A 14,126-nucleotide genomic window follows, 5' to 3' on the forward strand; every position below is an offset into this window, starting at 1 on the left:
CATTGCTTAATTCCTATTTATTAAAAATTCTGAATCTGACAGCATATAAATCGAATGATCTGTGGTTATATTTACGAGGAGCAATTAGTATTTTTAACATTAAAGGAACAAGTCGCTTAAGTCTGAAGAAGGGTTTTGGCCCGAAACGTTGCCTATTTCATTCGCTCCATAGATGTTGCTGCACCTGCTGAGTTTCTCCAGCATTTTTGTGTACCTTAAGAATGCATCCAGCTTATTTGTGGAAACATGACATAATGGCTTGCATAAAATCTCCCAGGCCTATATTTTCCTTGTGTAAATGCATAATGGAATTTTACTAGGCCTCCAAATCACAAAGGTATCCAGCAAGGTATCAGTGACAATTTGGTCTCAGAAGATGAAATCCTGAAACCGTGTCTCCAGAATGCCCTGTTAGCCCTTTGGAAGGCTCTGCTGGGGATAGGGCTTTCAAAGCCTGCAATTGAATTTAGTAGCATTTTAAAATATCTGTGACATTAAATGCAGACATGTAAATATATTCCAATAGATGTGAATGATTAATAAATTCTATGATTTTAAATACATTTATTAAAAGCAGTCCAAATTTTTTTATATCAAAGTGAAATAATTAAAAATAATCAAAACCTTTCCAATTTTTGCAGGATGAGAATCTCCATTTATAGAATGGGGTCTCCCATTCCCTAATGTAATGGCATCTTCACTCAGCATGTCCTGGGTGCATAATGGATCTGGTTAATATCCAGGATTTCAGTGCAGATGTCTGCCAGTAATGGTTCCAAAGTTGTACCCATCTATTAAGTAGCAATTCAAGTGCTTGTCTAAATGCTTCTGAAATGTTGTGTGCCTGCTTTCACAGTCTCTTCAGGCTGCCTATTCCAGATTCAATCCACTCTGTATGAAAATAATTCCCCCTTGCATCCCCTCTAAACCTCCTACCCATCGCATCTTATGCCCGTACCATCTTGTTTAAGATACCACCACCAAATGAAAAAGATTCTTCCTCAAAACGTTATTCCCTTTATCATGTATCTGTACACCCTGAATGGCTCGATTGTAATAAGAAGGTAGCACAAAATACTGGAGTAACTCAGCGGGACAGGCAGCATCTCTGGAGAGAAGGAGTGGGTGACTTTTCGGGTCGAGACCTTTCTTCAGGCTCGATTGTAATTATGTATTGTCTTTCCGCTGACTGGTTAGCACGCAACAAAAGCTTTTGACTGTACCTCGGTACATGTGACAATAAACTAAACTAAAGATTCTTAATATCTTTCCTGTTGATCCCCTCATGTTACCTTTCCCTTTATCAGATGACCCCTCTGCCTCCTCTACCCCAAGGAAAACAAGCACAGCCTATCCAATCTATCCTTATAACTGAAAAGGTCCAATCTCGGCAATATTGTGATGAATTTCCGCTACACCATCTCCATATATTCTCCTTGCAGTGTGGCGACCAGAATTGCAGTCAATGCTCCAGGAAAGAACGCAATCGTTGGTTGGCGTAGGCTGTTTGTGGAAAATCCTGAAAGTGGAATGTCTTTAAGAGTATGCTGGTGAGAGTTCAAAGCATGCATATATTTGTTAAAGGGCTAGACAGGTTGGAGTAGGAAGCCTGGATAGCAAGAGAAATTGAAACTCTGGTCAGGAAAAAGGGGGAGGCATGAGCTAGGTATATGCAGCTGGGATCAAGTGTATACCTGGAGGAGTTTAGAGGATTGAGGAGCATACTTAAAGAAATCAGTAGGGCAAGAGATAGCTCTGGCGGATAAGATTAAGGAGAATCCATAGCTATTTATGTACATTAAGGGAATGGGGGTAACTAGAGAAAGAATAAGGCCCCTCAGAAACAAACACAGTCATCTGTGTGCGGAGCTGCAGAAGATGAGCTCAGTCCTCAATGAGCATTTCTCAGTTTTGCATTTTGATGTCAGAACAGGGCAGGACCTTTGCAATAAATGGTAAGGCCCTGAGACATGTAGAGCAGAGGGCTCTAGGAGTACAGGTGCACAGTTCCCTTATGTGTTGTCACAGGTTGTTAGGGTGGTAAAGAAGGATTTATGGTACGTTGGCCTTCATCAATCAGGGTTTTGAGTATCGAAGTTGGGATGTTTTGTTACAGTTGTACAAGACCTTGGTAAGGGTAGACACAAAATGCTGGAGTAAACTCAGTGGGACAGGCACATCTCTGGAGAGAAGGAATACTAAGACCTTGGTGAGGCTGCATTTGGTGTATATATTCAGTTTTGGTGACCCTATTCTTGGAAGGAAGTTGTTGAACTTGCAAGAATGCAGAGAAGATTTAAAAGGATGTTGCCAGGCAGCTGCAATAACAACATTTAAAATACACTAGACTAGTGGGACCCGTTGGGTCCAGTCACACGGGAGGCATGGTCCCCCAAAGCACCCCATTCCTCAACGCAATATTCCACCACTCGCCCAATGCACAATGGTGCATTATTCCGCCACCCACCCATAGTCCCTAAATGCGCAGGCGCGGCTGAAGGGTTCCCGTTGTGACGCCACTGATCCCCCCCCCCTTCTCCCCTCACACCCCCCACACACCACCTCCTCCCCTTCCCCCCCTCACGCACTCACTCCAACCCCCCCCCCCCCCCCCCCATGGGTGGGAAACGTGTGGGGGAGGGTGGGGGGTAGGTGTATGTGTGGGCGGAGGGGGGGTGTGTGGGGGAGGGAAAGTGTGGAGGAGAAGGGAGGTGTGTGTGGGGGGGGGGGGTGTGTGGGGGAGGGGGGAATGTGTGGGAGGGGGACTGTGGGCGGGGGGGGGGGGGGGGGTGTGGGGACGGGGGAGAGAGAGCTCAGAGAAAATATGGGGGTTGTGGGGGGTATCAAGGGGGAGGGTGGCAGGACCCAGCGAGGGGGACCAGAGGGGAAGGGGCTGGAGCGGACTCACAGCGGTCGCTGGACCGCTGGTCGCTGTCCTCTGCTGAAATTAGATTCTCTGCTTGCCGTTTGGCGACATTTCCTGGGCCGTTTCCAGTCCATTCGAAAATGTGTCCAGTTGGAAACCTCCGCCGGCCATCCACCGCTCCAGTAAAGATGAGATGGCGCAGGAATGGGCGGACCATCGCGTGGAATGACAGGAGAAAAGACGCATCGCTGAACGGCAGGAGAGGAGATCGATCTGCGCATGCGCGGTTTTTAAGATTTTTAAACCTTGCTAAAGTTTACATTAGACCACCGATCGGAACAAAACTTGGTGCAATCACAGCACAGGAGAACGGTGAGTAAGCTGGCGAAAAAGCGTGACGTTTTTGCGTAAATAGAATGACCGCGCAACCGGAAGATTACAAGATCAGAGCTTTAGTTATGATGAGATGTGGATAGGTACATGGATAGGAAAGGTTTAAAGGGTATATGGATACATGCAGACAAATGGGACTAGTTTACATGGGGCACCTTGGGCAAGTTGGGCCTTAGGGCCTGTTTCCGTGCTGTAGGACTCTGGCTCTAACAGCATTGGTGTACAGAGTTTTTTTTGGAGTCCAAGTCCATAACTCCCCGACAGTCATACAAGTAGATAGTGGTAACAAAGGCATATGGTATGCTTGCCTTCGTTGGTCGGGGCATTGAGTATGAGATTCAGGAAGTCATGATGCAGCGTTATTAAATTTTGGTTGGACCGCATTTGGAGTATTGCGTGTAGTTCTGGTCCTCCCAATACAGGAAGGATGTGGAGGGTTTGGAAAGGGTGCGGATGTGGTTTCCCAGAATCATGCCTGGATCAGGCGATATTAGCTACAGGGAGAGTTTGGACGGTTTGGCTTGATTTTTATGGAATACCGAGGTTGCAGGGAGACTTGATATAAGTATATAATAATATGAGGCACAGATAGAGTTTGATGGTTAGAATTCATCAAGTACAAGAGAGCATACTTTTAAGGTGTGGGGCAAATATCTAAGAGATGTGCAGGGCAAGTTTTATTTTACACAGAGGGTGGTGAGGGACCGGAATGAGCCTGGTGATGGTTGAGACAAATATACTAATGACGTATAAGAGACTTTTGGATAACCATATGGTAATGCAGGAAATTAGTTGATTTTGATTATGTGCAGGCGGATAAAATTTAGTCTTGACATTATGTTCGGCAGAGACATTGTGAACTGAAGAGCCTGTTCCTGTGCTGTTTTTATTCTATGTTCTATATTGTTTGTGGTGAACAGAGGATCTCCCATGGGATCCAAGAACAGCAGGAAAGTGATTGGACTATTCTGACCATTGATCCCACTCTAAGATCATGGCTGTTTGATTTCTGGCCTTTGGTCTGTTTTCCTATCTGATATCTGTGTCCTTTGACTCTCTTTTGCCCCCAAAATTAGTTTGGCCTGAAATATACTTAGTAAATAACATGCAATGATGAGAACATAAGACTTCCTGGTGATAGGGTTAAATAAAATTAGAATCAGATGGAACAGCGGGAAGGAGAATAGGGAAGATTGAAATAGCAGAGAAACTATAAAGTAGTAATGTGACAGGAACAATGTGGACCTTAGCAATTATTGTCCCTCCTTGTTCCTCATGATGCGTGCTTGTTGGTCAGAAGGAAAGAAGGAATCCTGTTGTGCTTCTTGAACAAAGGAGAAAGATTGAGAACAGATATGTAGAAAATGGAGCAGTCATTTTTTAGGACCCTGTGAAGGCAATCTTTACGGAGAAATATAGAAAACATTGGAATTATTGATAAAGAAGGTACAAACTTGTATTGTGTATGTTAATCTTGCAGGTTTGCCATTATACATCTGGAAATCAGAATTAATAAGATTCAACAACATGATTTCTGGTGAAATTGCAGCTTACAGTGCTCTGATTCATTTTCCAGTGCATCTCGTTAGCAGATGTACGTTTTCATGCCTCATTGTCCAGAATGTACCTCTTCAGAGTTTGTGGGCACAGGTTGCATGTCTGAATGAATTCAATTCTCAGTGGGGTACATCCTTATCAAGCATATATTAAAAACACTCAGCAATTATTCTGTTCCCACAGACTTGCATGTGCCCATGGTGGTGCAGAAAATTATTTCGCCCTGGATCTGAGACGCTTCTTATGGAACATATAGATATTACATGTTTTGGTCCCAAATTATGCAGTGCAGGCCCTTTCATGGACATACAAGATACAAGATACATTTAATTGTCATTTGGACCCCTTGAGGTCCAAACGAAATGCTGTTTCTGCAGCCATACATTACAGACAAATAGACCCAAGACACAACATAATTTACATAAACATCCATCACATTGCTGTGATGGAAGGCCAAATAAACTTATCTCTCCACATGCACAGTTTGGGATATTTTGTGACACTTCATTTCCAAATTCTGTACATTTTGTATCTGCTTACAGGAACATGCATCACATTAGGTACAGGAACCAAGGGAAAATCGATTGGACTGTCACTCGCTATCAGAATGTGATTGAGGAACAGCTTACAATGGCCTGTTTCCAATCATCGTTATTTTTATTGCATATCTTTCATTTGTTAATTCTTTATCTCTCCACATTTCCCCTATCCCTAACCAGTCTGAAGAAGGGATTCGACCCGAAACGTCACCCATTTCTTCTCTACAGAGATGCTGCTTGTCCCGCTGAGTTACTCCAGCTTTTTGTGTCTATACTCGCTATCAGAAGCCTGCGCCACTCCTTCCAGGATTGTATGTCATAGAAGGAATGGGGCAGGGAGACCTCAGAGGCTTTACTAATATAGAAGATGAATATCCTTATTAACTTTCATCCATCTATTAACACTTTCAGTAAGGCATGGACATATACTGTACATTATAGTACGTGAGGTACACAATGTCACATTTAAAATAATTTCTTGTCACCATTTCACAGAATTGGTGGAGGTGAAGCAATGAAATTAGTAAGCAATTGGGTGTGGCGGGGCAGTGGATTATAGGTAGCAGATAAAAGTTTCAGGGCATTTTTCAATTGGGGTCTTCTAAGTTAATATATCAAGCTACAGTTCAACTCCAAACAGCAACCTAGATTATTTGCTGCACCTGGTAGCAGAATGGCCATAATAAGCTAACTAAGCGATCCTGTTAACTGTTGATTGACCATATTATCTGTAAATGGATGTGGCAAGTCTACAGAGTTTTGATCTGTTGCTTAGAGGATTGCTTAGTTCGCTTTACTGTAAGCTACTTTTGCTGTTCACCCTAAATGGAGCGCCAGATTTCCACCTATTTTTAGACAAGTCTGCTGCTGCTCCCAATGCGCTCTTCTGCCTCTTTATTAAAACAGTGGCTTAATTGTAGAATGGATGTCACACAGCTCTTGAATTTGCAGTTAATGGCCATTTATATTTCTGTTGGTGCTGCTCGTCCACGGAGCCTCATTGATCATTTCTGGGTTGCAAGATCTGTTCTGAGTCTTTCTCATTGTGGTATGTAATATCACATAGTATGATGGATAGGGCCTTCAGCATGAAGATGGAACTTTGTCCACTAATTCTGCCATTGGCCAGTTGCATCTGTATCTGTGACAAGGCTTAGTGAGGATGAGGTTATGTAGGCTTATGCTTCATGTGATTCAGTCAATACTTGCCATACATCCCATTTGGCAATGGTCTGGGTCATTGGTGATGCTAACAAACTATTTTTGGTGATTATACATTGTAGTTCCTCACTTCGAGTACATTTTATGTCCTTGCTACTAAGTGCATTTTTAGTGTTGTTCAAAATAGAGGAGTTTATCATCTGAAGGAAGTCGTAACACCTCCCTTTTGTTCAGCTACGTGGGAACTTATTGGTGTCTGAATTGCTATTTAGGATTCCCAAGGCTATTCCCTGTCACTAACTATTGTGCTTGAACCTCCAGCTGGTCTGTTCTGCTGATGGGACATGTATCCATGCATTGTAATGGAGGAGACTGACAGGTTGTCTCTAATATTTGATTCAGTCCATGATGATGTCAAGCTATTGATTGCCTAACTGTTCTCCTTGTTCAGACACCATTCCTCGGGCGTTTACAAAGTCCACGGTAGCGCAGAGGTAGATATGATGCTTTACAGGGCCAAAGACCCAGGTTGAATCCTGACTCCACGTGCTGTCTATATGGAGTTTGTACATTCTCCCTGTGACCTAGGCAGGTTTTGAAGGCGCCTCTACCTACAGCCTGTCCGTTTTTTCCTATATTTTATTTTAGTTTGTCTTAACAGTTTTGCTTTGGGGTTTCTTTTGGTTTTCTATGTGGGGGAGGGGGGAGGGGTAAGGGGGAAACTGCTTCCCAGCCGCTTCCTGGCGAAGATGCGACTATTTCTCTGAGTCGCGTCCTCGCGGCCTACCACCACTGGTTCGGAAATGCCTTTCCTACCGGAGACCGGGGGCCGGACCAGAGCTTCGGCAGCGGCACGGCGTTGGTTTCGCCGTGGAGCGGGCGATAACTACTTGGATCGCCGCTTGGAGCTCCGGAGCGTTGAGCCCGCTGCTCTAACATCGCGGAGCTGTGGTTCACGGAGCTCCCAGCGCGGGCCGCACTGACCGACATCGTGGAGTCCCTGGGGCCCTTTGCCAAGGGCCACCAGCGGGAGTCTCTGCCCAGCGCGGCCTGGGGACGTCGGGAGTTGCGGACTCCGGTGGGAAGCGGCCGTTTTGGAGGTCCAAGCCGCTGAGGTTGGCCTCCAGTCCTGACGTCGGAGAGCCAACATCCCGGCGAGCGGACCTGAGAGGTGGGCTGCCCGTAGTGGCGACTGCGGAGGGCTCCGGATACCCCAACCACGGGTGAACATCGAGGAAGAGACTGACTTTGGTGCCTTCCCTCACAGTGGGAAACTTTTGATTCTGCTGTGTGGGGATGTTTTATGTTTAAATCTGTCGTGTGTTGTGTTCTTTATTTTAGTATATGGCTGTATTGTAATCACATTTCACTGTGCCATCTGGCACGTGACAAATAAATGTATCTAGCAATCTAGCAACAAGGAATACTTGATACAATTGTAATTCCATAGTTACAACCAACACATGAGGTTTAATTATTTCATTGGTGTTCAAAGCCTGTGGCTTTTGAAGTCTTGTTACTTTGAATCCTCTAATAAGATAAAAGCACATGATACCATTCCATTTTTGGACTACAATTTAACTGTCATCCTGCTATTTTTTTTTTTGCCCTATTTGGGGCATTTTAATCCACTTAGTTCAGCTATTACTTCAGTAGTTGGTTCAGTAATGCTAAGAAAGTGCAGCTTTTAAAATAATCATCACAGACCATCTCTCGTAGAAGTAGAGTACTGATTGCTAAGAGCCAATAATTAGCTAAGAGGGAACTGAAATGGTAGGCAGATAATAACACTAAATGGAATTGTGTTATTGAAATTTCACTGTGAAGATGGATTTCGTATATTCCACTGTAATACAACCAGTTTTGTTCATTAAATCTGGACAAATGAGCTTATACAAAGAAAATAGCATTCTGGGACTGTTTCCTTAAGCCGGTGGGATATCATTTGAACTCATTACATATGTGAAACATCAGACCTATTGAACTGCTCTGATCATTGCGTTTCACTGAGTAGGAAGAGTTGGCTGGAAACTAAATTATATCTCTCATAAATTGAAGTAATATATAAATGTATTCATTAAAATGAGAACTATTTAACAATAGCGGAAATGTAAACCTGGCAATGACACTTATTTTTATAATAAAAGGAAATATTGTGTATAAACATCAAAACATTGATTTTTACATTTAAACAAAATCTGATTTCATATTGTTTGGCCCCATCTAAAGTTTTTCCTTAAACATATATAATGAAACATGAATTCAATAACGACATGAATCACCACAGCAATTATTAAAAAATGGTAATAGAATCCTTACACGTTAGTAAAAACAGGAAGTATAGGAATCAATCAGCAATTCATGTAACATCTGTGAAAAGAGAAGTAAGAGCTAACATTTCGGGTCAAAGACTCATGCCAGAAATGTGAAAGTGTGAAAACAAATTGGTTTTAAGTTGCAGAGTGGAGAGGGAAGGCATGAATAAAGAAAAATCCTTATTTTTGAGTGGATAAGGCCAGGGTTACTGGTGGATTTGGCTGTAGATGGAGATATACATGGTAGGTTCATGAGGGCAGTGAAAGAGGAAGAGCATGTTAAAAGGTAAAAGCAATGTAAAAGCCTGTGCTTTTACATCTTCAATTTCCACTGTCCAGGGAAGGTACCCGTTGTGTCCCAGCTTCACATGGGAGGGCTGGTCCCCCAACGCAATATTCCACCTCTTCATCAATTCCAATATTGCTGGCCAGAGGTGGGAAGGGGCTTTCTGGAGCGCTAGCATGGTGTTGTGGGCCGAAGGGACTGATTTCCAGAGGGCTGGTATGCTGGTATGACACACTCACACGCATACACACACACACACACACACTCACTGACTCACACACCATATATATGGCAGTAAACTTTCTTGAATACTCACACGGCTGAGTTATGGTAGCGTTTTGTTTTCTAAAATCAATATACAGCGCAGATAGGAAGTGGTCAAGATGAAACTTTTAATTATATAGATAGGTGAGCCAAATGCCAGCTGGTAAGACTTTGTTGGCGTGGGCAAGTTGGGCCGAATGGCCTGTTTCCATACTGTATGACTCTGGCCCTAATGTTTTCATATTTTATAAATAAAATTACACATCTGATATGCATAAAGTTACTGATATTTTTCCATTCCAATAAGTAAATGATTACATAAAAGGATATCTCTTTTCGTATGTGTTTTCTCGCACTGGAGCTATTTTCTATCCAACCAATCATTTTCACTCAAACTACAATTCTGCATAGTTCAGAATTAGGACAGCCGTTTTAAAACATCATATTCTACATTATATTTATCATGATCCAAATGTGAAGAATCTAATGCAAAAAATAAACATAATTTAGGAGTTTATAAAACTATGTGAAAATAATAGTTTTGTTTGTTTAGGTCTTCTACAACGTGACCACCCAGAAATAGCAATATCAGTAAAGACCAGACAGGCGGCCCGAACTGTGCTAAACAGCGCCAGGGACACCATCCATGCTTTAATGTCTGGAGGTCTTCTTGATGATGCAGAAGCATCAAAACTAGAAGAGGTATTGCCTACTTACTAACTTAAAAGATCCTAAATGCTTTTATTTTGTCAATGTAGTAATCAAAACCACTTCTGAACATTTGGTAAATTCACTGAGTGTAAGGCAGTACACAGAAAGTACAGCACAAGAATAAGCCCTTCGGTCCAAAATGTTGGTGCCGAACTGATGCCAAGATAGTCTCATCTACCTGTGCATAATCCATATTCCTTCATTTTCTGCATATCTATATGCTTACCCCAAATCCTCTTAAATGCAACTATTGAATCTACCACAACTACCAACTCTGGCAACGTTTTACAGCTTCCCGCCACCCTCTGTGTAAAATAAGTTGCCCTGCACATCATCTTCAAATGTTGCCATTCTCGCCTTAAAGCATTGCCCTCTAGTATATGATTTTTCCATCGTGGTGTCCTGTACAGGAGGAAACGTTAGGGGGTTGTATTTCAATAGGATGGGATAAGATGACTGAAGATCTCACCATCCTTCACATGTTTCCAACTGTCAGTATACGTAATGTTGATTTTTTAATTTTATTTTACCCCATTTCATTTTAAACATATTTCCCAGAGTCACCCTTGCGCCTTTGAATTCCTTCTGACCCATCTTCCACTACATTATGTGTATGTGCTTTGGCCACCAGTTTAGAATTAATACATCAAAATAGAAAAGTAATAATACAACTTAAACATTACACAAACTGGATTGAATGCCTATTTAAAAACAAAATATGTACATTTCTTCTAACTCTCAATGCGTTTATAGAAGTATGCTATTATCCATTGATACTATGCATAATTAAGTTTTGACAGGCATCAATTTCAGTGTGCGTGTTTAAAGTGGGTTTTGAAACCAGGAAATGTAATATATTTTTAGTTGACCAAATCATGAATGATCAGAGGGAAATAGAATATGATTCAAGGCTGCTACCTGATTCAATAATACTTTGCAGGATGTAAAAATGGATTGGGGAGGGGCTATATTATGAGAGAAATACATATGCAGCCAACATCTCAATCACATATGTGGAGATCATGTAAAAGGAGGTCCCTGCAAAAGGCAGGAGTAGCAGGCTGGTTCCTACATAGTGCACAATTGTTTAATGACCCCATTAGATCAGCACACATGAGCATGGTGGCACTTTCACCTACATCCTGGTATGTGTATTACTCCAAAATGGAATTCCTCACACAAATTACTTTTAGTACAAACATCTTTCAATGTCCAGGTAATTCCCTATTTTCCAAGCTCAATAACCAGTGCTAGGATTGAACCACACCTTTATATACTGATATGCGTTTCCCTCGGGGATTGTCAATAAATGCTGTACTTCATTGCAATACACCTGTTCGATTTATTTTCCTTCTCAAAAAAAGATGAGAATGGAGTACAAATGAAAGAACAGAACAAGAGGTGGTTCTCCATCCACCTATGAGCTAAAGATTGCTAGGTAAGTGGCCCTGGAATTAGGCTAGATATGGAAATGGATTGCTACTGGAAGTGGGGTTTCATTCCTACACTGCAAATTAAATCTTTCAAATACAAACTACCTGCCTACAATGTTCATTCATTTCATTACATTGGATATCAGCAGCAGATGAGCATTGAGCATGTTGACTTCCAAAGCCCAAAACATTTTTCAGTTTTAACTGTGGGAGAATCATACCATTTAATTTGAATTAACATCAAATATATTACGCCATAATCTGATGCACTAGTGACAGAGATACAGCACAGAAACAGGCGCTTTAACCCACTGAGTCCGGACCGACCAGCGATCCCCGCACATTAACACTATCCTACACACACTAGGGACAATTTACACATACATAAAGCCAATTAACCTGCAAACGTGTACATTTTTGGAGTGTTGGATGAAACCAAAGATCTTGGAGAAAACCCATGCAGTCACAGGGAGAACGTACAAACTCCGTACAGATAGCATCCGTAGTCTGGATTGAACCCGGGTCTCCAGCGCTGTAAGGCAGCAACTCTACCTCTGCGCCATCATGTCACCCTCTAAGGTGTGATCTTTGTTAGTAAATTATTGAACATGTACAATAATAGTTTTATTTTCAAACTATGGTAATTAGAGTATATAAACAACACCAATATAGTAAAAACTTGGTTATTGCTTCACCAACTGGAATTCTCTGGTAACTTGCACTTCAGATGGAGCATCTAGGTTGATATCAGGACAGCACCGAGCAGGCATCCACCGCCACTACAAATTGTTTGTGTCAGTTTTCCGACCTGTTCAATAATGGTTACAAATTCATTAATGAATATAGTATAACAATTCTCTTTAGTATAACAATTCTCTTATTCTTTAACCTTGAGTATTATCAATGAATTGAAAACATACTTAACTCTTAACTAATCTACATGTTTGACTAACAAACATTCAAACCGTGTACCCTACAATCCCCACGGATGCCATATTGCAACGTTTTGCTGTATATACACCTGCAGATACTATTCTATGTTAAGTTTGGACTAAGATTTTATTTCCTGTTATTTTTGGGAAATAGATGATTGAAATAAAGATGAAGCGTCTTGTGAAATTCCCTCCTTCTATACAACCTCCAACTGCTGAAGAACTGCTAAAAAATTTGCCATGGCTGCAGAATGCAGATAAGCAGATTGAGTTCATTAAGGTATTAATTTACTGATGCTTTCTTTAAATGTTGCTTTTTTTCAATACCATACAAATTCATTGAAGATGCCAAATAGCAGAATCCCTGCTAAGCATGAAGGTAATTGAAAGGGAAATATATCTGTCATACAGAAGAAGAATCCATAACAGATATTTTGATCACGATAAAGCATATATTTATGAATGTAGGAGCAAATCGGGAAACTTTGAAAATATTGTGGTTTGACCCAGTATTTGCTTCTGCTTTGATCTGAAGTCATGAAGTCATCAGCAGAAGGTTAAGGGGGGACTTGATAGAGATCTTTAAAATGATGAGAGGGATAGACAGAGTTGATGTGGACAAGGTTTTCCCTTTGAGAATAGGGAAGATTCAAACAAGAGGACATGACTTCAGAATTAAGGGACAGAAGTTTAGGGGTAATATGAGGGGGAACTTCTTTACTCAGAGAGTGGTAGCGGTGTGGAATGAGCTTCCAGTGGAAGTGGTGGAGGCAGGTTCATTGGTATCATTTAAAAATAAATTGGATAGGCATATGGATGAGAAGGGAATGGAGGGTTATGGTATGAGTGCAGGCAGGTGGGACTAAGGAAAAAAAAAGTTGTTCGGCACGGACTTGTAGGGCCGAGATGGCCTGTTTCCGTGCTGTAATTGTTATATGGTTATCAGCATCTCCCGTTCCCCTTTCCACAGACTCTGTGTGAAGAAGGGTCTCGACCCAGAACGTCACCTATTCATTTTCTCCAGAGATGCTGTTGACCCACTGAGTTGCTCCAACTTTGTCTGTCTTCAGAATCAAACAAATATTGGCCTGAATGTTGCTGGTGCTTCTCCAATTCTTTGTAGAAGATTTGTCTCGCTAACAGGAGTTCAAGGTTATCCAGTATGACTGTTGAAAACAACTGAGAAGTTGGCACATCAAAAGGATCTTGCTAGTAAATGTATGTAAGTCTGATACTTGCACATGTGTACTCAAATATTCAATTTTTGAATTATTTCACCAGTGATTGGCACTATACCCTTTAATATATTCCTTCAAACAACATAACAAAAAAGCCTTGCCCCTGAAACTCAACTCAACTGAAAGCTTTTGACAGTATACAAAATGCTGACCACTGCTTTGCTGACTGCCAAAGTATTCAGAAAGATTTAAGAGCCATTAAAAGTGAAGTAACCAATGAAAGAAAATGAAAATTAATGAGAGGAAAAAATTAATCAAGACAGTTATTTGAAAACATGAAACAAAACTCAATAAATTAAAAATAAAGAAACTTCCCTCCTTACCTTTTTTTCCTCAGCCTACAATTTCCATTCCAAATAATTGGGACATGAATCTTATACCAGCTGTAACCTGGAGTGGCATGTGGCAGCTGGATCCTCAGGATAAATGCA

The 14,126-nt window shown here is 41.6% G+C and overlaps 1 protein-coding gene across 10 annotated transcripts in view; it reads left to right on the top strand.

The window, feature by feature from the left end:
* Positions 1-14,126, top strand: part of LOC129705798 (sodium/hydrogen exchanger 10-like) — a 147,689-nt gene that overhangs the window by 117,075 nt on the left and 16,488 nt on the right. For 9 of the 10 annotated variants that reach the window (XM_055649609.1, XM_055649611.1, XM_055649610.1 and 6 more), the window contains 2 exons: positions 9,935-10,083; positions 12,612-12,737. In XM_055649609.1, coding sequence (XP_055505584.1) covers positions 9,935-10,083; positions 12,612-12,737 — 275 coding nt within the window. The remainder of the gene's footprint in view (positions 1-9,934; positions 10,084-12,611; positions 12,738-14,126) is intronic. The other variant, XM_055649613.1, reaches the window with a different exon arrangement.

This window comes from Leucoraja erinacea, chromosome 18 (assembly GCF_028641065.1).
Source record: "Leucoraja erinacea ecotype New England chromosome 18, Leri_hhj_1, whole genome shotgun sequence".
Lineage (NCBI taxonomy): Eukaryota > Metazoa > Chordata > Chondrichthyes > Rajiformes > Rajidae > Leucoraja > Leucoraja erinaceus.